The following is a 23,323-nucleotide window of genomic DNA, read 5'->3' as shown; positions in this document are numbered from 1 at the left end:
CTGCCTTTGCTCTATGGAATGGGATTAGAGGAGAGAGCTCTGGTGTGGGGGGGAGCGAATGCTAGCACAGACGCAATGAGGAGGGAACATGGAATGGGATTAGAGTAGAGAACTCCAGTGAGGGAGCAAGCACCAGCACAGACATAATGGGGAGGGAGCAGGGAATGGGATTAGAGTAAAAACTCCAGTGGGGGTGCGAGCACCAGTTCAGACACGATGGGGATAAGGCGCTGTATCAAATGCAATGATTAATTTTATGAACGTCTTCTTGAACAGGCAGATGGGACCCCAGTTTATATTAATAATCCTTGCATTTGGTATAGCAATTTTCATGCCTTATCGATGTCTCAAAGCGCTTCACAGACTATGCTGTAAAGTGAATTGACTATATTTGTGGGCGAAATGCGGCAGCCAATTGCACGCAGCAGTGTCCCACAAACAGTCATGGATTGAAGTGACCAATTTATTATTTTTTCTTTTTGAGGGATTAAGGGGGTGAAGGTGAAAGGGCCGAAGGGTTCTTCAAAGAGGAAGGTCTTGAGACGGGCCTTGAAAGAGGCAAGGGAGGAAGTGAGATTTAACATTTTATCTTTGATCTTATCTTATCTGAATGATGGCATCTTCAGCACTAGAGAGTCAGCCCGGACTGTGATCTCAGAGATCCAGCGTGAGATGTCGGGTTTCTGACTAAGAGGCTAGAACGCTACCGACTGTGCCAGGCTGACAGGCTAATTGATGCAGATTAAATACCGAGGGGATTAATATACGTCATCAAAAGGCTGTATGAATATGTAAATACATCTCACTGTCCCGTAACACATGGAGCGTAGCGGTTAGTGCGCTCGCCTTGCAAGCGAGAGAACCTGGGTTTGATTCCAGTGCAGGGTGAAACCTTAGACAAATTTCCTTACTCCACACACTTCATTCAAGCGCTCGGAGACTCCGTCCGGCGTGAAGGGCTCTATGTAAATGCAAGTTGTTGTCCTAGCAGTGCGCAGGAACCCGGTTGTTAGTTGATTAGCGGTTCGGGAGTAATAATCCCTTAAGAAGTACATAATAATACTTCGGTCACTCAATTTACAACTGTATTTTGGGACGTTGCTGCGCGAAATTGGCTGCCGCGTTTCGCCCACAATCAATTCACTTTACAGTATATTCTGTGAAGCGCTTTGAGACGTCTCAACCACGTGATAAGGCGCTATGTCAAATGCAAGGATTATTATATTATCATTAAAACACATGGTATCGCTGAACCTCAGACTGACTGCTAGAGCGCTCAGCGGATGTTAATTGTCTGCAGTTGATGGTGATTTAGCTAATTAACATACAGTGTCCTCAACAATTGCAAAGCAGTTTTACACGGCTGCTTTCTTCCATTAATAATAACAATATTAATAGATAATTATACTAATTGGACCCTATTTGCATATACAGATGAGGTTCCAGAAATCAGGTGAGAATCTATTAACAGCGCCCTGCAGTCTTACTCCAGTCTAGCTCAGTGTGTGTTATTGCAGTACAGTTCAGCTCTGATTCATTGTCAGGTAGAGTCCTGAGCCCCCGCTAACCATCTCCTTGTCTCGGAGCCTGCACGTCTCCTGTATCTGCTCGTTGGACAACAACAACAACAACAATTTGCATTTATTTAGAGCCCTTCAAGCGGAGTAAAGTCCCGGAGCACTCAAATTTAGTGGGAAATGGTTCCTGGGCCTGTTGAAATCATCCCCGGACCCAGATGGTGCCAGTTGAACCATCCTAGTTTAATCTGATACTACAATGCAGTCCTGGGGGGGTGTTGCATTGTCGAAGGTGCCATCCTCCGGATGAAACCTTAAACCGAGGTCCCGTCTGGCTGTTCAGGTGGGTTTTAAAGAGTAGTTAAAGGTGGCGGTGTCCTGGCCAATAATCACCCCAATATAAAATAGGTCACTCACTCCATGGCTGTACTGTAAAATGGAATGACTATAGTTTGTGAGTGAAACGCAGCAGTCAATTGTGCAAAACAATGTCCCACAAACAGCTATGGATTGAGTGACCAATGTTGTTTGGGGCATTGTTGGCCAAGACACCGGGAAAGAGAAACTATTCTCTTTTTGAACAGCACCTTTCACATCCTCCCGAAATACAGACTGTATTGGCGTTGGGATCTGTATTGTCCACCTGAACAGGACCTCAGTGTAACATCTCATTTGTCGGTCGGCACCTCTGACGGTGCAGAGTTTGGATTAATTTAGAAGCACATTTTCTGCAGCTCTCGATCAGCGCTAGCCTCCAAAGTTTTGACTGAATTTCAGGAAGTTTCCTAACAGATCAGTCTTTGGGCTCTGGCGGAGGGCGATAGGAGGCCAGATGCTCAATGTGATGGTTCTTTCCCACCTGATTAGGTGTGAAATGTCAGGTGGCAGAGCAGATGGTGTGCCTATAAACAGCTATTGTGTGATATCAGACAGCTCCGAGCAACCAGGGCCTGTGCTGCGTGATCTCAGGGTCAGTGGATTGTTCAACCAGTCTGTTGAGCCATGCCCTCACCCACGGACTCCCCATTTACTGGCCTCCTGTGTGAAGTGAGTGGCACCAGCTGTCATACCCATCACTGACCATTCGCCTTTTGCCCATCGCCGAGCTCTCAGCCATTTCCGTCTGATCCCATCCTCATCGAGTTCCGCTACAAAAATAGAGCAGAGAAGGTGGAGGAGAAGCTTCATTGACAAGACAGAATAAAGAGTGGAAAGTTACATCAGCAAGGAGCTCTATTGAGATGGTAGAGTTGAGAGTTACATTGAGAAGATACAGAGCTTCATTGAGAAAGCAGGGTAATAATAATCTTTGCATTTGATATGATGTAATGCATTTGATCACGTCTTCGAGACGTCTCAAAGCGCTTCACGGAATATACTGCAAAGTGAATTGACTGTATATTTTGTGGGCTAATCACACAGAAGTCTCACAAACAGTTGTGGATTGAGTGACCAAATTATTATTTATTTTTGAAGGGATTATTACTCCCAGAAAAGCGATCCACCAACTGACTAACAAATGGGTTCCTACTTACTGGTAAAGTCCTAGGTAAACAGAGGCGAGTGGAGTAATGAACATGCTTAACATTTCGCCCTGCCCGGGAAACAAACCCAGGTCCTCTCACTTACGAGGCGAGTGCTCTAACCACTAAACTACAGGACTCCAAAGTGGGATTAGGGAAGAGGGCAGTGTGTGTGATGGTCTCTGGTGGAGCAAGCTCAATAGGCTGTTTCTTGGCTCCTCTATTGGCATCGACAGTGATGTCTTATAAGTGTGTGCTCCGACCTCTGTTCAGCTCAGACAAATGCAGAGGAGCGTGCTTGCCCGGTATGTTAATGGTATGGTATGTTAGTGGCTGCTCACCTCTCTGACTCGCTGGATGATTTTACCATCAGTCACTGCAGACAGGAAAAGGGAATGATTCCTGTAGTTAAGGAGACAGAGACCTTATTGTTGGTCTCAGCAGGCTGGCTATAAGCCAGTAAGCATTCTCAGTAGCAGAACAGGAAAGGGCATGACATTAATAGTCTTAAATTAATTTACATAAGCAAATTCATTGACGGTGTGTATTTTCTCCGAGTTCTTCAAAGAAACACAGAGACTGAAGCTCAGCAACTCTATTGAATGTGGTGCCTGGCTCTGCACACTGTGTGCTCGGGGTGGGGCTCCTGTAGCGCAATGGTTAGAGCGCTTGCCTCGCAAGCGAGAGGACCTGGGTTCGATTCCCAAGTGTTGCAAAACCTTAGGCAAGTTTCCTTACTCCACGTGCCTCTGTTTACCGAGCAGTAAGTAGGATCCCAGTTGTTAGTTGATTGGGAGATTCCTTTCCGGAGGTACTAATCTCTTCAAAAACATAATAGTAATAATTTGGTCACTCAATCCACGACGTTTTGTAGGAGACTGTTGTGCGCAATTGGCTGCTGTGCCGTCCTGTTGCTTGAGGCGTTCTTTCCTGTGAGATTGCTTTGGGAGTCTCACAATGTGTGAGTATAAACTGTATTAACCAGTGTCGTAGAGCGAGGGCTTTTAAACTATTGTTTAACGCTGGAAGCGAGTGACAGCTCACATTCACCCACAAATCACATTCACTGCACTCTGACTCCGCTCTGGGACAGTACCCCGCATGAGGGGATGCTATAAAATGCAAATTGTTATTGTTGTTTCAAGATCCTGGTCCTCATCTTCAAAGCCCTCCATGGCCTCGCTCCCCCCTACCTCTACCACCTCCTAACCCCCCAACAACCTGAGCGCTCTGCTCTCTCTGCTCAGCCGCCTCCGGCCTGCTTTACATCCCGCGCATCGCCTACCCCACTTTGGCGGGCGGGCCTTCTGCTGGAACTCCAACCCGCAGTCCCTTTGCCTCGCCCCCTCCTTTGCCTCCTTCAAAACCCAACTCAAGAACCTCCTCTTCGACCGTGGCTTTGATCACCCTCCTTCCCCCTCTGCCCTCCACCCTCCCCAAACCCGACCCCCAGCTCAGGTCCGAAACACTGCCTATCTAGCACCTCGGGATGTCCTCCTGACATGAAAGGCGCTATACAAAAGCAATTTTGTTGTTGTTCGTGTTTGCACCAAACCTGGGGAGCGCTTTGAAACAACAACAATTTTCATTTGCATAGCGCCTTTCACATCATGGGGACACACACTGGCGTCTCAACGACCTGATAAGGCACTGTATCAAATGCAAGGATTATTATTATTATTAGTTCTGCTGAAACAGAGTAATGCAGCGCGCTGTTGCCGACATAGACCCTTTATCACACGACCCTGGGTTCCTTTTGAAAGACCTCCCAGTGCGTGAGATAAATGACCGGGCAGCAAATGATTCATGACTCCTCACGCAGAACTTGGCCTGCAATCAGAGGGCTGCGATAATGGATGAATGAATTAGAGCCACCAAAGTGATTGCAGCAAAAACAGCGCAGCACTGAGCGTCAGGGGAGAGAGAGAGAGAGTGAGAGAGAGTGCCTCGCATTCCCTGCGTCAAGCTCCTAACCACACGCCTGCCTCCAGCCAATACAAAAAAATCAATATATCAAATAAATTTAAAAAATGTGGTCACTCAATTCACGATTATGGGACACTACTGTGTGCAGTTGGCTGCCATGTTTCGCCCATGAAATACACAGTCAGTTCACTTTACAATGCACTCTGTGAAGCATGTGAGACGTCTCAAATGCAAGGATTATTATTATTATTTCAGCTCAGCTGGGGTGGGGGTGGTGGTGGTGGTGTGGGAGGGGTATTCCCCGCTATTTAGTGTACTTATAGCACCTCAGTGTGGAAGGCTGTCACTCTCACTGACTCCGCTCCACACTCACTCCACTCCAGGCTCCACACCGACTCCGTTCCACACTGACTTCTCGCCACACTGACTCCTCTCCACACTGACCGCTCCACACTGACACCTCAGTGCCCTCCCTCAGCTCGGCATTCCTGCTAGGCAGGCTCGGGGAGGTGCGACCCATTTTAGCCGGTACTGCTGGGTTGTGAGGCTGGTTAGAATTCCCCTCTGCAGTGCAGTGCAGCGCAGTCGCGGCTGACTGTCTGGCCGAGCCTGGGGACCTGTGCCGGTAATAGATTGTTGACGTTTTAATAACGCGAGTCTAATCCCTCGCTGATGGTCAGTGCAGCACCACTTTACTAACAATTTGTGGGCGTCCACACACTTTGTGAATATCAAAATGAAAGTAAATGGATAATTACTCAGGGCCTACATTTGGACGTTTCAAGCGTTCAGTGTGATAATCAGCGCTGTATGTTTATATTCCCTGGTGGTACAGGTACTGCACTGTCAGAGTTTCTGACCTTCGGATGAGATGTTAAAACAAGCTCCAAGTCTGCCTGTTCAAGCGGACGTTAAAGATGCCATGGCACTGTTCGAAAAGAGAAGGGAGTTTCTCTCTCTCTCTCTCTCTCTCTCTCCCCCCTGGTATCCTGACCAGCAATCCCTTATCCCTTCTTTGAGATGTCTCAAAGCACTTCACCGGTGTTTCCCGACAAACGCAGCAGTCAGTTTATCCCATAAACAGGCAGGAAGTGAATGAACAGTTCCATGCACATGTCTTGTCTCAAACTATATATCTGAACTAATGTGGTCTCCCCAAGTCTAAGCTTAATTTCCTCCCCCCAGCAGCCCCCTCCCTCGGGTAGAGGTAAAAAGAAGGGAGTTTCTCTCTCCCGGTGTCCTGGCCAGTGATCCCCCAAATAAAATTGGTGACTCACTTAAAAATAACATTTTTTAAAATAATAATAATTTGGTCACTCAATCCACGGCTGTTTCGAAGATACTCCTATGTGCAATTGGCTGCCGTTTTTCACCCACAAATTCACTTTGCAGCATATTCTGTGAAGCGCTTTGAGACGTCTCGAAGACGTGATAACAGCAACAACAAAATTACATTTGTAGTGCCTTTGACGACGGGAGGACATCCCAAGGTGCTGGACAGACAGAGTTACTGATCTGAGCTGAGGGTCGAGTGGGGGAGGGGGGGAGGGCAGGAGAGGGAAGCAAGAAGATCAAAAGCATGGTTGAAGAGGAGGGTCTTGAGGTGGGTCTTGAAGGTGGTGAGGGAGGGGATGAGACAGAGGGACTGCGGGATGGAGTTCCAGAGGGTGGGTGCAGAACCCTCCAATCGTGGGGTGAACAAGGTGGGGGACGTGAATCAGGCTGGAACCCGCTGAGCGGAAGGAGCGAACAGGGTGGTTGTGGGTTAGGAGGTCGGAGAGGTAGTGGGGAGCAAGACTGTGGAGAGCTTTGAAGGATCTTGAACTGTATCCTCTATGTGATGGGAAGCCAGCGGACTTGGGAGAGGATGGGGGTGATAGGGTTGCAGAGCCTAGTGCAGGAGAGGACACAGGCTGCAGAATTCTGGATGATCTGGTCACCGATGGACAGAGTGTCATTTGTCACTTTGACCAGGGCAGTTTCTGTGCTGTGTACGGCATGGAAGTCTGATTGGAGTGGTTCGAGAAGGGAGTGGCAGGAGAGGAAGGGGTGAAGCTGAGAAGCAACAACTGGTTCCAGGACCTTGGAGAGGAAGGGAGGTTGGAGATTGGGCGGTAGTTAGGGAGCAGAGAAGGGTCCAGGGAAGGTTTTTTTAAGGATAGGAATGATGACAGAAGTTTTGAAAGGGGTGGGAACAGTATCAGAGGACAGGGAGAGCTTAATGATGTCAGTGAGTAAAGGGGCAAGGAGGTGGAGCTGGGCGGTAAGGAGTGGGGTAGGGATGGGGTCAAGGGAGCAGGTGGTGAGTTTTGTACGGGTTATGGTGGTGATGAGAGAGGAGGGGGAGACGGGTTCAAAGGTGTGGAGGGAGGGGTGGGTAGGGGTTGTGGTGGGAGGAGGAGATTAGGAGGGGTTAGCAGTTGCAGTGGTAGAGGCAGCTGAGTGGAGTCCCTTGACTTTGGATTCAAATTAGTCCGGCATCGCCTTGCAATTCGCGTTTGAGGTGAGGATGGGTGAGGAGTGAGAGGGTGAGCTGAGGAGTCGGTTCGTGATGGACAAGAGGAGCCTGGGGTTGTCCTTAGCCTCCAAGATTGTCTTGGAGTAGAACGACAATTTAGCAGAGGCGAGGGCGGAGCGGTAGGATTCGACATGGTCCAGCCAAATCTGCTGGCGAACAGTTAGGTTTGATTTAAGCCGGGTGCGCTCAGTGGAACGTGCCTGGGCTTTAAGGGAGTGGAGGTGACTGGTGTACCAAGGTGATTCGCGTGAGTAGGAGACGGTTCGGGAAGAGAGGGGAGCGCAGGAGTCAAGAGTGGAGGAGAGGGAGATGTGGAGAAGGGTGACCGAGGAGGATAGGTCATTGCGGGAGGGGAAGGAGTTCAGATGATTCCAAGGCAGCCGAGAGGGAGGGAGGGGAGATTTTTTTCCAGGGGCGGTATAGGATGAAGGTAGGTTGAGTGGCAGTGGGGAGAGAGATTGAGGAGTTAAGCGAGATGAAGTGATGGTCCGAGTTCACTTTGTCGATGATGGTGAGGTCCAAGATAGTGAGGCCCCGGGGTGATCACCAGGTCGAGGGGTAACCGCGGACGTGGGTGGCAGAGTGGATGTGGAGGGAGAGATTGAGGGAGGAGATGAGGGAGGAAAAGTGAGCAGAGGTAGAGCAGGAGGGGGTGAAGTGAAGGTTGAAGTCGTCAAGGATGAGGAGGCGTTCAGAGCAAAAGGAGAGGGAAAATAGGAGGGTGGAGATGTCAGGCATGAAGGTGGGGGAGAGCTTGGGCGAGCGGTAGATTGAGGGAAAGGTTGGAAGGGTGATAGCGGGTAAGGTGCTCAAAGGAGGGGAAGGTTCCAGAGGAGTACAGGGATAGGCTGAGCGGGGACCGGCTCACCAGGACTGCAGAAAACAGGATTTTTTTCCCCGTTTTGGCAGTCTAGTTGGGGCCTCCACACGACTCCAGCCTCCAGCCCGCCACCATTTTGGATTGTGGATAAGGATAAGGGCGCTGTATCAAATCAAGGATTATTATTATATACTGTATCCTAAGATATTGTTTCCTAAAAGAAATCCACCTAATTTGTTCTTGAAAGAATAGAGGCTGAGAATTGCAGTCTCGGCACTGACCTCGGTTCCGTGGTTGACAGTGTACAGCACTGATTGAGGCCAAGGACAAGTCAGCAACACTCACAGCGTGTGCTGAAGAAATGGTTTTCTCAAACAGCAATATTCTCTTCATTATCTTTATCTCTTAAACGTAATGTTTGTAATTAAGTGATTTCTCACTTGGCTGCGTCCTTAATACACTGTTACACCTAATTTCAGCAAATAATATTTCCCAGGATGATTAAGCTGATGTGTCGGGAACTCTGAGCTAATGTGGTCTCCCCACGTCTGTCTTAATTTCCTTCCCCCCCTCCCCCCAGGTGGAAATAAAGAAAAGGGGCCAACATTCTCCCAAATAAAATTAGCTACTGACTTCATGACTGTTAGTGTGAGTAAACTGGCTCATCGGCAGGACTTGAAAGAACAGATCAGTCACTGGGGGCAGAGAATCCTCCCACTCAGCTCGTGTTAACTCTGAAAGCCAAGGCCCAAATGGGCAGAGTGGTCCTAGCTGGACAAGCAGCGGGAAAGCTTGCCAGACAGTGCTCTCAACGGCAAGCCATGTGTCTTTAGCTGGTTAGACTCCAGCAGTTACTTCAATGCACACTCTGGGGTCCCCAAGCCTTGGCTCCTGCCAATCAGTGCCTAATTAAGTTAACAGGATATGTTCTTCCAGGGAGAGAATGCACATTCCATTCCAACAATCTTTAAGGCCATCCATGGCCTTGTCCCCTCCTACATCTCTGATCTGCTGACTCCCTACCAACCTGCCCGCTCCCTCCGTCCATCGGGCTCCGGCCTGCTCCATGTCTCCCGCCCGACCCGCCCTACCATCGTTGGCCGGGCTTTCAACCACTCTGCCCCCACACTCTGGAACTCCATCCCACGGTCCCTTCGCCTCGCTTCCTCCCTTGCCTCCTTCAAGGCCGGTCTCAAGACCCTTCTCTTCGACCGTGCCTTTGGTCTCCCTCCCACCTCTCTGCCTTCCCTCACCACTCCCCCATGCTCGGACCCCAACACCTGACTGTTCAGCGCTTTGGGATGTCATCCCGACGCGAAAGGCGCTCTATAAATGTAATTTTGTTGTTGTTGTATCTCTGGGATTTCCATGTGTAGGTGGGATGTATGGAATTCTCAGTTTGGTTTGGAGACTCAAGCATGGTGATGGGTTTCCGCATGTGTCAGACAACCGTGCTTGAGCCCCCAAAAATGATGGGACTTGGAATCATATAGTCTAAGCTGACGCTCTAATGCTGCACTGGGGGTGTGCTGCATTGTTGGAAGTGCTGTCCTTCAGATCAGACGTTAAACCAAGGTCCTGTAATCTTCCTGTTCAGGTGGATGTTAAAGATCCCATGGCACCATTCAAAAAGAGAAGGGAGTTCCTCTCTCTCTCTCTCCCGGTGTCCTAGTCAACAATCCCTCAAATCAAATTGGTCGCTCACTTCATATATATTTTACGGGACATCGCTGAGCATAAATTGACTGCTGTGTTTATCTACAAAGTACAGAGTCAATGCACTCTACGGTATATCCTTTGAGACATCCTCTGATGTGAAAGCCGCTGTGCCAAATGTAAGGATTGTTTATTTATAGGATTATTATTGTATCAATCGCTCGCACTCAGCAGTCGCTGCGATCACAGGGTTGTGGGTTCAAGCTTCACAACAGGGACTTTGAACTCACCGTGGTAGGTGGGCATCCCACTGCAGTGCTGGGGGGGAGGGCCACATTAGGAAAGGTGCCATCCTTCGGGCGAGACATTAATTAAGAAATGTCCGACAACCGTCACGAACAACGGCTCACTCACTTCACTGACTGTCTTCGGGACGTTGCTGTGAACAAATTAGCTGCAGCGTCTGCCTGCAAATATAGTCCCTGCACTTGACAGCAATTTCCTGTGAAGTCTATTGAGATGTGTTGACATGAGAGGTGCTGATTCAATGCAAGGCTTGTTATTATTAGCAATAAGTTAGTGATGGGTACAAAGTTGGGAATAGAAATCCTTGGATGTGATCCAGTGCCTACAACGACTCAGGGCACTTCACAGGGAGCTGCTTAATTGCTGTCAAGTGAAGTGACTGTGTAATTTATAGGCAAACCTGGCAGCCAATTTTCACACGGCAACGTGCCTCAAACAGGCAGCAGCTGAATGACTGAGGATTGTCGGCCAGGACGCTGGGAGAAACTTCCTGTTTTTATTCCTGGGAAAGTCTTGCAAGATCTTTACCATCCACCTGGCCAGGACACCGGGAGAGAGAAACTCCTTTCTCTTTTCCAATAGTGACACGGGATCTTTAACGTCCACCTGAACGGAGGAGCGGTGACCATAGCCACAAGATGCTGTGTTGAGCATTGAGTTTGGTCATCCTCCTACCCACACCTAACCTACCCTCCAACCCCTCCTGCTCCCAACCCCCAACTCGGGTCCAAATCCCTGACTGTCCCAGCACCTTGGGACGTACTCCCGACATGAGAGGTGCTGTGTAAATGTAATTTGTTTTTGTTTTTGTAACTGTCGTTTCGCCCACAAAATACACAATCATTCCACTTTACAATATATCCTGTGAAGCGCTTTGAGACATCTCGAAGACGTGGTAAGGCGCTTCATCAACTGCAAGGATTATTGTTAATATAACTGGCCTGTGCGTGTGTGTGCGTGTGTGTGTGTGTCTTGCAGACATCCCGTCCATTAAGGAGTCAAACGGGAAGACCTTCACGGTGAGCAGTAAGATGGGGCTGCGTGTGGATCGCAATGATGACGGTGTGGCTGTCAGCTGTACCGTGGACCACGTGTCTCTCAAGGCCTCACCCCAGGTTGCCACCCAAGTGCTCAACATCCAGTGTAAGTCTGACCTGGCTTTACCTCACACTCCACACCGCCAATCACACCCACACCAACCAGCCACACACCGCCACACTCCCTGCTTCCTTCCCTTCCTTCCCTCCCTCTCTCCCTGCCTCACTCCTTCCTTCATTCCCTCCCTCACTCTCTTTGTTTCTCTCCCTTTGTCACTATCTCTATCTATCTCTCTCTCTCCCTTTGTCACTCGCTCTGTCTCTCTTCCTTTGTTGTTCACTCTGTCTCTCTGTCACTTGCTCTGTCTCTGTTTCTCCCTTTGTCCCTCGTTCTGTCTGTCTCTCTCTCTCTCTCCCTTTGTCACTTTCTCTGTCTCTCTCTCCCTTTATCATTCACTCTGTCACTCCCTTTGTTCACTCCCTTTGTCACTCACTCTATAACACTCATTCTGGCACTCATTCTCTCTCTCTGGCACTCATTCTCTCTCTCTGGCACTCATTCTCTCTCTCTGTCATTCATTCTCTCTCTGTCACTTGCTCTCCATTCTCTCTCTCTGACACCAACACCTGTACTGACACCAACACCTGTATTGACACTCGCATGCTGCAGGCAGGATGTGACTAGGAAGCAGGCAGAGGGTGTCACTGCGCTGCTGGACATTAGATTAGAGCCGTACAGTACGATTTTAGGGAGAAAGGAAAGAACAAAAGCCTCACCGGCAAAATATTTCCATCTAAGCCCAGAGTGGAAACGAAGGCAGATTGATGGCTACTAACACGGAGTCGTTCAGCCTTTCATTGGAGCTGTGGGAAAATGACCGAGCTCGAGATAGATGGGACCACACTGCTGAAGGTCCTTGAGGCCCACTTCAGGTGTTAACACTCGGCCACGTGCCTGTGACAGGCGGTATGGTCCTGCGATTACTCACACACGGCACACGGTCATGCCGATCTCACACCCCCACAGATAACAATCTGCACTTTATAACCGTCTGCCTGTTCAAGTGACCTGGCAAGTATTACGACTGTGAAATTGTAATCGAGGATTATCAGTAACAGTTCACTTTGCACTTTGGAGCTCTGCATTGTTGACCGAACTTTTGGATGAGACATCAAACCAAGGCCCTGTCTGCCTGTTCAGGTGGGTGTTAAAGATCCCGTAGTTGAAAAAGAGAAGGGAGTTTCTCTTTCTCTCTCTCTCTCTCTAACCCGGTGTCCTGGCCAACAATCCCCCAGATAAAATTGGTCCTTCACTTCATGGCAGTTTGCTGTTGTGTGCAAATTGACTGCTGCGATAACCCACAAAATGCACTATCAACAAACTTTATACATTATTATAATAATCCTTATGTTTGATAGTTGTCAGCCTGGCTCAGTCGGTCACGCTCTCGCGTCTGAGCTCAAGCCCCAACGTGGGGTCTTTCAGCTCACGACGCAGGCCTCTTCGCCAGCGCCTCATTAAACCCAGATCCCATCTGCCTGGTCAGGTGTCCTGGCCAACAATAAACAGAGAGAAATAAAATGATCGTTCACTTCGGAGGCTGTTTGTGGGACTTTGCTGTGTGCAAATTAACTGCTGTGTTTGCCTACACATACAGTCACCACACCAGAGAGTAAATCCTTGTGAAGTGAATTGAGATGTTTTGACATTCTGTAATGACATTGCTTTTATTTGACACAGAGGAGGTATCATCAAAACCTCTCAAAGAGCTTCTTATGGACATACTGTCAAGTGCAATGAATGTGTATTTGTCGGCAAGCATGGCAGATAATTTACTCACAGCAAGGTCCCACAAGTCCCATCAACAGGCAAGAGAATGATCAGTTTATCCGGATAATTGTTAGCCAGGACACCAGGAGAATCTCCCTATCTCCTTTCTAATAGTGTTGAGGGATCTTTAACATTCGACCTGAACAGATAGACGGGACCTCGATTTAACATCTTCATCTATGTACAGGAGCCTGGAAGGTGAGTTTAAAATCCCGATGTGGGGCTAGAGCCTACAACCTTCTGACCCAGAGGCGAGCGAGCTATCCACTGAGCCAGGTTGACAGTATCTACTTAGCTCCTTTCATAGAAAATAAATCTTCAAAATAATTTACAGGGACAGTGTGGCTAAGTCAGTAGATGGGAAGAGGGAACGGGGAAGGTGACTGGAAGCACAGTAAAAGGGGTACAGTTGTGTGACAATGAGAGACACTGTGAGTGACAGTGAGTTACATTGTGCGTGTGATAATGGGTTTCACTATGAGTGTGACAGTGAGAAACACTGAGTGTAACAACGAGAGTTACACTGCGCGTGTGAGTGTGTCTGTTTGACCCTGGTCCTTGTGTGGAATTAACCTTGTCGCTCTCCCTGTTTTCCTCGCTCAGATATGCCCTCTGTGAAGATTGACTTCTCCAGGAACTTTGCTCGGGAAGGAGATGAGTTGAGGTTGGAGTGCCGCGTCACTGGGAACCCGACGTAAGTGATTGACGTTTGTCATTTCATCATCGTGATCCCAGCTCAGATCCAGTTCCTCACACCATCCCAGCCTCGGCCCATCTTCAACATCACAATATGCGCTGGAGTGAAACTGGGTAGAAGGAATCCTAGAGAATAGAAGGCCATTCACCCCATGTTGCATGCGCTGGTGATCGCTCCCCCACTGGAGCTCTCTACTCTAATCCCATTCCCTGCTTTCTTTCCCCATAATTTAATATGACGTTTCTCAGCTAGTTATCCTGTCCTTTTTTTAATCGTTGTCACAGACTTGAGCTACACAGCCTCGGTGGTGAGAAATCCACATTCTAACACCTTCAGAGTCAAAGTAATTCTTTCCAGCCTTCCATTTTGTTTTTTCCAAAGGCACTGAGGGAGAGGGAAGGGTAGGGGGGGAGGAAACCTGAGGCCTGAGAGAACACCGTCCTGTAAACCATCAACTTTACCATAATAACCCACAAGCTTGACGCACTTGGAGGGGTCACTGGCCTGTTACCCATCCCCTGTCCTGCCTGCTCCACCATCGACGGTCAAGCCTTCAGCCTTTCTGGCTCCACCCTCTGGAACTCTATTCCCCAAATCCCTCTGCCTTTCCCACTTCTTCGCCTCCATCAAGATCCGTCTCGATACCTTCCTCTTTCTCCGTGCCTTCAGTCATCCTCTCACCCCCATACCTACCATCCCTCTTGATTCCAAACCCCAGCTCGGTTGCAAACCCCTGATGTCCAGCACCTTGGGAAATCCTGCCGACGTGAAAGGCGATGTGTAAATGTAATTGACTTCTGCTTTTCACCCACAAAGTACAGCGTCAATCAGCTTTGCAATATACTGTGTTGAGCGCTGTCAACGATATCAAATGCAACAATTATTATTTATTATCATTTGTTGTTGGTGTTGGCTGCAGGGGATCTCGGGTGAGGTGGGGAGGAGAGAGGGAGAACGAAGTGACACAGTGTGCCATAGGCAGGCTCTAAACCTGAAAAACAAATCCGTCTGAATTGCCGGGGAAAATCACTGAACGTGCAGTTAGAGGCTCTGACAGCCCGCAGATGATCCTTTTTATTCAATTTGCTGTAAATTGGTGTCCCGCTCTTTGAGGATCTTACAGCAATAATTAACTTGCATTGTGCTTTATTGTGTAATTAAGATAAGGTCTCAAACGTTTTAGCTATACGCGAACGGCTGTGATGCGGGGAAGCTACTTCAGGAGAGGAACAGCTGGAGATCTCTGCAGCCACTCGGAAATGAATAGAGATACTTGAGAATAAGCCTGTGAGCACACAGTCAGCTGCCGCACCCCATGCTGCCCTGATTAAAATCCAATCCTCCCGATAGCATCTATTTTACTGCACTCCCATATCATATCCCTTGCTTGCTGTACAGTCAAATGAATCTACTACCTCGTCAGCGGCTGCTCAGTTGGTGTGAGGTGCTTGGAGATGCATCAAACCCCCTGCACGCTCCGCCTGAAATGTAGGAATCATTATTATTGTTCTTAATATAACAATAATCCTTGCATTTAACAATGCTTGCATATTGGCTAGAGCGCTTGCCTTGTAAGTGAGAGGACCCAGGTTTGATTCCTGGGCGGGGTGAAACTTTAGGCACGATTCCTTACTCCACACAAGTAGGAACACAGTAGTTTGATTGGTAGATCGCTTTCCAGGGGTAATAATTCATTAATAATAATACCCCCTTGTAAATAATAATAATTTGGATACTCAATCCACGACACAATCAATTCACTTTGCCGTATATCATGTGAAGCGCTTCGAGATGTCTTGACAGCAATTTGCAGGATATTATGTAAATGTGGAATGACTGTGTATTTTGGTGGTGAAACATGGCAGCCTATGTGCATACAGCAATGTCCCACAAACATTGTGGGTAGTGAATGACTAATTTTATCTGGGGGTCTATTGGGCAGGGCGTGACTATATGAGAGACACCAACACGTCAGTTTGGATGCAGGTGGAACAGTCATACCCAGGAATTTTACCAGTTGTGGGACCATTTGGTCTTAAAATTTGAAGCGGTGCCAAAATATTAGGTCAGGGCTGAATCCAGCATAAGTGTGCCTTCCAAACTTTATGATAATAATCCTTGCATTTGATGTAGTGCCTTATAATGTCGACGAGACGTCTCAAAGTGCTTCGCGGAATATATTGTTAAGTGGATTGACTGATTATTTTGTGGACGAAATGACTACTTGACTTAAGAAGTTGCCGTAATCTGTCCTAAATTCCAAGGCAAGACGGTATGAGAGCTGAGACTGGGTGCATTTCAGACCCTGTTTGAGTACTCTTAGGTCACTCTGAGGATTGTTGGCCAGGAGACTGGAAGAGAGAAACTCCCTTCTCGTTCTGCTCAGTGCGAATAGGTTCTTTAACATTCACCCGGAAAGGCTGATCTCTTATACTTGTTGGCTTCTGAGCTGGCCAAGGCTGGTGTGGGAGAGGAGACGGGCGGAAATGAAAAGGAAAAGGCTGTGGATGAGGAGGTGGGGGCATTGCTCTGTGTACAAAACAAGCCTGGCAGTGTCACCTCCTGGCAGCAATCAGGCACTGCACCAGAGGTACCGCACACCTCCGCCTCTCAGCCTTGTCTGAAATTCAAGATCAGGCAGAATTCTTTGGGCTTAACAACCCTTTTCCGCAGTTCTTAAAAAATGAAATGTTCCCTGAATTTCAGACCAAATCAAAGAATTTTCCATCTGTCGGTACATCAACGCCAACAACAACAAATTACATTTGTATAGCGCCTTTCACATCGGGAGGACGTCCCAAGACCCTGGACAGTCATGATTTGGACCCGAGCTGAGGGTTGGGATCAGGAGGGATGGAGGGCAAGGAGGGTGGTGGGGGGTGGGGTGGGTGACCAAAGGTGCGGTCGAAGAGAAGGGTCTTGAAGGATGCAAGGAAGGGAGTGAGGTGAAGGGATTCCGGGATGGAGTTCCAGAAGGTGGGGGCAGAGAGGCTGAAGGCCCAACTGCCAATGGTGGGGCAGACTGGGTGCGGGCTGTGGAGCAGGCCGGAGCCCGCTGAGCAGAGGGAGCAGACCGGTTGATATGGGGTTATCAGGTCACAGGCCACAAGGCTGTGGAAGGAACAGCAGAAAGTGTCCAACTGCAGCCTCACAACCTCCTGTGTAAACTAACCTTGTGAGGGTTGTGGGCTGAGCGCAGCGGGACAGAGCAGAGGGGACGCTGTGGGAGGTTATTGTAGCTCGCTCACACAGCCCCTGAGTGTTGCTCTCCACACAGGCCCGAGGCGGTGAAGTGGAAGAAGGACGGTGCGGAGCTGCCCGATCCTGACAGGATGGTGGTGGAGGGCAACATGCTGATCATCAGCGCCCTCAACAAGACTGACAACGGCACCTACTACTGCGAGGCCAGCAACCTGCTGGGGGAGAACACAGCCGAGTACATTCTCTTCGTGTATGGTGAGTCACCGGGCAAATCCGTGCTCTGTCACTCTAACCCTCACTGTAACCCAATCCCTGCTCTATCGCTGTAACCCAATTCCTGTTCATTGTAGCCCAACCTCAATGATTCCAACCTCACTGTCCCTCACTGTATCCCAGGCTCCGCTCAGGCCCGGTGTAGGGTCAGGAGCACTTTCCTCAGTCCATTTTCATGGCAGGTTTCCCAATCCCATTTCCCAAACCCCTTTAACCCCTGGAGTTCCAAAGGGTGGTCTGCACCCCACTCTCTGGAACTCCATCCCACAGTCCTTCCGCCTCCTCCATTGCCTACTTCAAGGCCTGTCTCTAGATCTTCCTCTTTGACCTCGCCTTCGATCACCCTCCTATTCCCACCCTCCCTGCCCTCCACCACTCCTGATTCCAATCCCCAGCTCAGGTGAAAATCCTTGAGTGTCCAGCGCCTTGGGACGTCTTCCCGAAGTGAAAGGGGCTGCATAAATGTAATTTGTTGTTCTTGTTATTATCATGGCAGGATGTCAATCACATTTCCCATACCCTTTAACCCCATCACTTCACAATATGTCTCCCCCTCCCCTTTAAACATCCTGCTCCATTCCTGCTTCCCACACCCCGACTCCCAGCTCTCGGTTTGGGTGCCCGAGCCAGGCTTCTCTTTATGTGGGTGTCTCAATGAGAAACTTAACTGTTTCGTTTGGGCTGGGATGTTCTGTGTATAGTATCACATGTTCTCTCTCCTCTGCTCCAGACTACTAACCACTTCACCCCCACACTCATCACACCAACCTTGCAGTCTGTAACAGTGTGGTCACCTGATCCGCAAGATCCAGCCTTAAGGTGAAAGGACCAGACCAAGAGGTCAAACCATACCCAGTATGTGTCCTGGGATAACTGCTGGAGTTTGACCTGCAAACAACGCATGATTTGCCATTGAGACCACTATTTGTCCGGCTGTCCAGCTACCCGTTAGGGCTTTGGCTTGCAGGGTTAACAGGAGCTGAGTGGGAGGATTCCTTGTCCCCAGTGACTGGTCTGCCTTTCCAGGTTCTACAGATGATCCAGGCTGGGCTGTGCCATCATCAGCAGTGCCCTGGAATACGGTGGACCCCGCTGGCTCAGGAACCGGATTAGAGATCGCGACAGAGGGCTGGCTCAATTCCGATATTCCCTTGCCAAGTTCAGCTCCAAGGAAGCCCTACTTACACCCCCCTCCCCCACTCCCAAAAGCTCTTTACTCACACACTGACGAGCATGGTGTAGCCGGCTTCACACACTCACGCGCACACTTCTCTCACTCTGCAACGTTCTGAAACAACCCCAGGCGCCTTACAATAAACAGCAGCTCTGATAGTTCTCGGCCAGTGATGTGATTTTGTGCTGGCTGTCAGTAACAGAGATAAACGACGGCAAGTCTAATGGGCGAATTCATTAATCCTGCTTATCAGCAGCGCTGCTGTTATCAGCTGCTCTCTGTGCAGTGCCCGGCTCTCAGCCTCACTTTACTCGGAGCAGATGTTAAGCTAAGTTTGCTACGTGGTCTCCAGAGCGCTCACTTGATGTTCCGAGCGGATCAGTAACACAGCCCTTTTCCCCGTTCCCTTCCTCACACCGCAAGCCTTCCTCACTGACAGGCAATTACAGTGAGTAATGGCTGGCCCAGGAGCACTGCGTGCGCTGACTTATGGCTGTTTTCACCTCCCCATTTCAAGGCATTTGCACAGATCCAGGACACTGGGTCCATGCTCACTGATGTCCAGCTGTGTGTGCTTATGTCACATGTAAACCATCAAACTCCTGGAATTCACTGCTTAACACAACATGGCCTCTCCCCTGTCTGACTCCTTGCTCCCCCATGTAACTCCCATTCCCTGCTCTCTGCCCATCATGTCCGTGCTGGTGCTCGCTCCCCCACTGGAGCTCTCTATTCTTAATCCCATTACCCGCTCTCACCCCATCGTTTTTTCCAAAGACACTGAGGCAGCAGGAAGGGTAGGGGGGAGGAAACCTGAGGCCTGAGAGAACATCATCTTGTAAACCATCAACTTTACCATAGTAACCCACCAGCTCAATGCACTTGCTGTGGTGCTCTCTCCCCATCGTGCCTCTGCTGGTGCTCCTTCCACATTTGGAATATGTGTAAAGCTTCATTTTTGTGAACGCTGTTATATTTGAACAGCCTCTTGCAGTATATTCTGGCTATCTTCCCATTCCCAAGAACCTGCCGGGAGCTCCCATTCCGACAGCCGGTTTCTGCAGTTCTTAAAAGCTCCAACTTGAGACTGGAGTAAAGAATTTTGCACAAATTGGCTATGTTTTAAAGCAGTTTGACGTGCTAATTTCAGGCCAGGGCTCCATGCTCTATATTGTCACGTTGTCTTATTATTTTAAACACAGGGATCAGGTCAGCCCTGGAGGTGCTGAGCTGTGGGGAGAGATTAGCAAGCAACCCTTCTCCACCAGGGGTAGGGAGTGTGGGGCTGGGGGGCAGTGTTGGGATAGAGAGTGTGGGGGTCAGTTGTTGGGGTAGGGAGTGTGGGTTGGGGGGGGGTTGGTCAGTGTTGGGGGAGGGGGTGTGGGGGTTAGTGTTGGGGGAGGGAGTGGGGATCAGTGTTGGGGGAGGGAGTGTGGGGGGGCTCAGTGTTGGGGTGGGTAGTGTGGGGGGAAGGGTTACAAGAGGACATAAGGTTAAATTTACATTAAAATAATTTAGAACTGAAACAACTTTACATGTATATAATGGCCTTCCCGTGGGGCAGCGCTTTGGAGTACTTGAAAGTGGTGGAGCCTGACACCAAGCCTGGAGGGTGAGAGGAGGTGACCGTAAGCACGGTTGAAGAGGACGATCTTCAGGCGCGATCTGAAAAAAAAGGGAAGGAGAGGGCAAGGCGGAGGGATTGAGTTCCATAGTTTCGGAGCGTAGTGGCTGAAAGCACGGCCGCCGATGGTGGAACGGAGGGAACGATGGACGAACAGGAGACCGGAGCCAGCCGAGCAGAGGCAACGGGGTGGTGGAGTGGGGCATAAACAGGTCGAGGTAGGGAGGTGCCAGGGTGTGAAGAGACAGGCTGTCTCAGGAAATCATGATGGAGCCTCAGGAGAGAGATTTAGGGAGAATGGAGAGATACCTTGGGAGTGAAAATATCAAGGATGTGGTGAGTAGCTGGGATCATAGAGACCTGAAACATAGGGGACTTCATTGCTCATCATTGACCTTCTGTTCCTCATCTCCTGCTGATTCCTCCTCTTTCAACCTTGCCTTTGGTCCCCATCCTATCCCACTTCCCTGCCCCTCACCCCTCCTGATCCCAACCACCAGCTCGGGTCCAGGTTGGGGTAGGGAGTGTGGGGGATTGGGGTAGGGAATCGTCCAATGGCTTGGACGTCCTCCCAACATGAAAGGCGCTATACAAACGTAATTTGTTGTTGTTGTTGCTGACGCCTGTTTGGCCCCAGCCCCTGACTGATGGGTTGATTATCTATCTGCCAGGCAGATGTGACTGGACGTTGGTTTAGCAAAGACCCAGGCCTGAGTGAAGCTGGCTGATGGGTTTGAGGTGCTCAGGTTGGGTGGTGGTGGGGAGCTTCCCTTTTCCCCCTTTCGTGTCTGGTACCGCTTCCGTCCCATCATGTTAGAGGCCAGAGTTCTAGCCTCGACATCCCACAGGTTAATTCAGAGAGAAGCCAGGAATTGAAAGGAATCCAGAGATCTGAGTTGAGCCTCTTGTCTCCCACAGCAGAGTAATGGGGGTGACAGGGACTCACGTGTAAAGCAAATGATATTGATTTAAAAGGAGCAAAGGTGTTTACTCATTCGGGCATGTGTGTGGAGCGCTGATTTCAGGTGAAATCGATAGCTAGTTAGAGAAGCGGAGTGTGCGGGAAGCGTGCTTTAATCCTTAGCACCATTATTCGGGATCTGTATTAATGGTGTTCCTGCCTCTCAGCACCACGGAGAGCTCACAGGAGCTCGGGGCTGAAGCTCCCTCTCTGTGAGCTTCCTATCTCTTGTGTGAGCGACCAGCCCCTGATAGTGTCACTGCTGTCTTCCACACTGTGAGAGCTCACGCACAGTCAGGTCCTTTCACATCCGCGAGAACGGGGCGTGAAGGAGTAAGAGGACACGGCAGCTGAACAGACCCTTCAGAGCAGACCCTCAGAGCAACAACAACAACAACTTGCATTTATTTAGCATCCCTCACGCAGGGAAGTGTCTTGGCTCTTGACAGTGGCGGAGCCTGATGACGAGCACGGTGGGAGGGGAGGTTTGACCGTAAGCACAGTCGAAGAGGAAGGTGCAACCTGAAGATGGGGAAGGAAAGGGCAAGGTACAGGGATAGTGTTTCAGAGTTTCAGGGCGTAGTGGCTGAAAGTGCGGCTGGCGATGGAGGAATGGAGGGCATGAGGGACAAGCTGGAGGCTGGAGCCGGTCAAGCGGAGGCAGTGGGTAGATGAGTTAGGAGTAAGCAGGTCAGAGAGGTAGGGAGGTGCCAGGGCATCAAGGGATTTGAAGATGAGTGTGAGGATCTTGAAATCGATCCTTGCGGTGACCGGGAGCCAGTGGAGCCTGGCGAGAACCCTCAGAGCAGGCTCACAGATCACTGACTCACAGCTCCAGAGCGAAGTCTCAATGTGCTGTGTGCTTTATTGTCTGAGTGTGTAGCAGACTGAACCCTGGCTCCTGGCACACCTTAGAGTCATGACAATCCTGGCAGCATCAGCCATAAGACTATTTTATCTTATAATTGTATAGAATGTCTGAAATCCAGTATTATTTGGAAGTCATGGCTTCCAAACCAAGGCGGAACTGAACAAACCGTCTGCAATTCTGCTCCACCTTAAAAATATCGACAGTTTTCCATTTATACAGTGCCGGGAGGATGCCTCAAAGAGCTTTAGAGAGCTGACTGGGAGCTGGGGATGGTGGAGGAAGGAAGGTAACATGGTGGTTAGAGCAAGTGAGATGACCTGGGTTTGATTCCCCAACGGGGAAATACCTTAGGCACGTTTCCTTATTGCACACGCCTGTGTTTACCTAACAATAAATAGGGACCCGCTTGTTAGTCAATTGGTGGATCGCTTTCCAGGTGTAATAATCCCTCAAATAATCCCTCAACAATAATTTGGCCATTCAACCCATGACTGTTTGTGGGACACTGCTGTGCGCGATTGGCTGCCCCGTTTCGCCCACAAAATACACTGTCAATTCATTTTACAGTATATTCTGTGAAGCACTTTGAGACGTCTCAATGACCTGATAATACAAGGATTATTATTTGAAGGTATGGGAGGTGGGAGGGAGAGATGTCGCCAAAAGTAGCACATCCGCTCTCACCCACAAACAGACTGCTAATCTTCAACAGCATTTTTAGTAGTTCACATTGTCACCTTTATTTTTCTGACATGTTAAGATGGAATGCCGCTATTTCATGTGTGTTTGTAACATAACGGGATAAAGCAAACCCAGGACTTTTTGTGTTTAATTCATTGCATGCCGTTGCTCGATTTGAGTTGTTGTTTGTTGTTATTATTATTTTTAAATTTTATTTTGGTTTCACTTTGACTGTTTCAAGCTTCTTTTCTTTTCTTCCCAACAACCACAGATGCCCTCAGTTCTGCTCCGCCTCCCACCACGGCCTCCCCCTCCCTGCCCATTGCCACGGTCACAGCCCCCGCTAACCTAGCCAGCCGTGCCAGCGTAGGGGCAGCAGTGACCCGCGCACGAGGTACAGTATTCCCCCGCTGCTCTCTCACGGCTTTCCTGCATTAGATAGTAGTGCTGTAGTTTGGTAGAAAAAAAATGTCATTTCTACTTCATTTTCTTTTTCCGAAATGATTTGAAGGCATTTAAGAACTCTCTAAAGCCCTGGAATAAATCCTCCTCATCACAAAATACACAGTCTATTCACTTTACAGTGTATCCTGTAAAGCGCTTTGAGATGTCTCAACGATGTGTTAAGGCGCTGTGTCAACTGCAAGGATTATTATTATTATTATTGGCACCACCATTTTGGGGTGGAAATTCCGTTCAGCGCCAAG

At 49.2% G+C, this 23,323-nt stretch overlaps 1 protein-coding gene across 4 annotated transcripts in view; it reads left to right on the top strand.

Moving 5' to 3' along the window:
* Window positions 1-23,323, top strand: part of cadm2b (cell adhesion molecule 2b) — a 509,630-nt gene that overhangs the window by 471,439 nt on the left and 14,868 nt on the right. For 3 of the 4 annotated variants that reach the window (XM_007903571.2, XM_007903570.2, XM_007903573.2), the window contains exons 5-8: window positions 11,245-11,409; window positions 13,738-13,828; window positions 17,109-17,287; window positions 22,888-23,010. In XM_007903571.2, the coding sequence (XP_007901762.1) occupies window positions 11,245-11,409; window positions 13,738-13,828; window positions 17,109-17,287; window positions 22,888-23,010 (558 nt within the window). The remainder of the gene's footprint in view (window positions 1-11,244; window positions 11,410-13,737; window positions 13,829-17,108; window positions 17,288-22,887; window positions 23,011-23,323) is intronic. The other variant, XM_007903572.2, reaches the window with a different exon arrangement.

The sequence above is a fragment of the Callorhinchus milii genome, unplaced genomic scaffold (assembly GCF_018977255.1).
Source record: "Callorhinchus milii isolate IMCB2004 unplaced genomic scaffold, IMCB_Cmil_1.0 Scaffold4, whole genome shotgun sequence".
Lineage (NCBI taxonomy): Eukaryota > Metazoa > Chordata > Chondrichthyes > Chimaeriformes > Callorhinchidae > Callorhinchus > Callorhinchus milii.
This window is presented reverse-complemented; position numbering and strand designations above follow the sequence as displayed.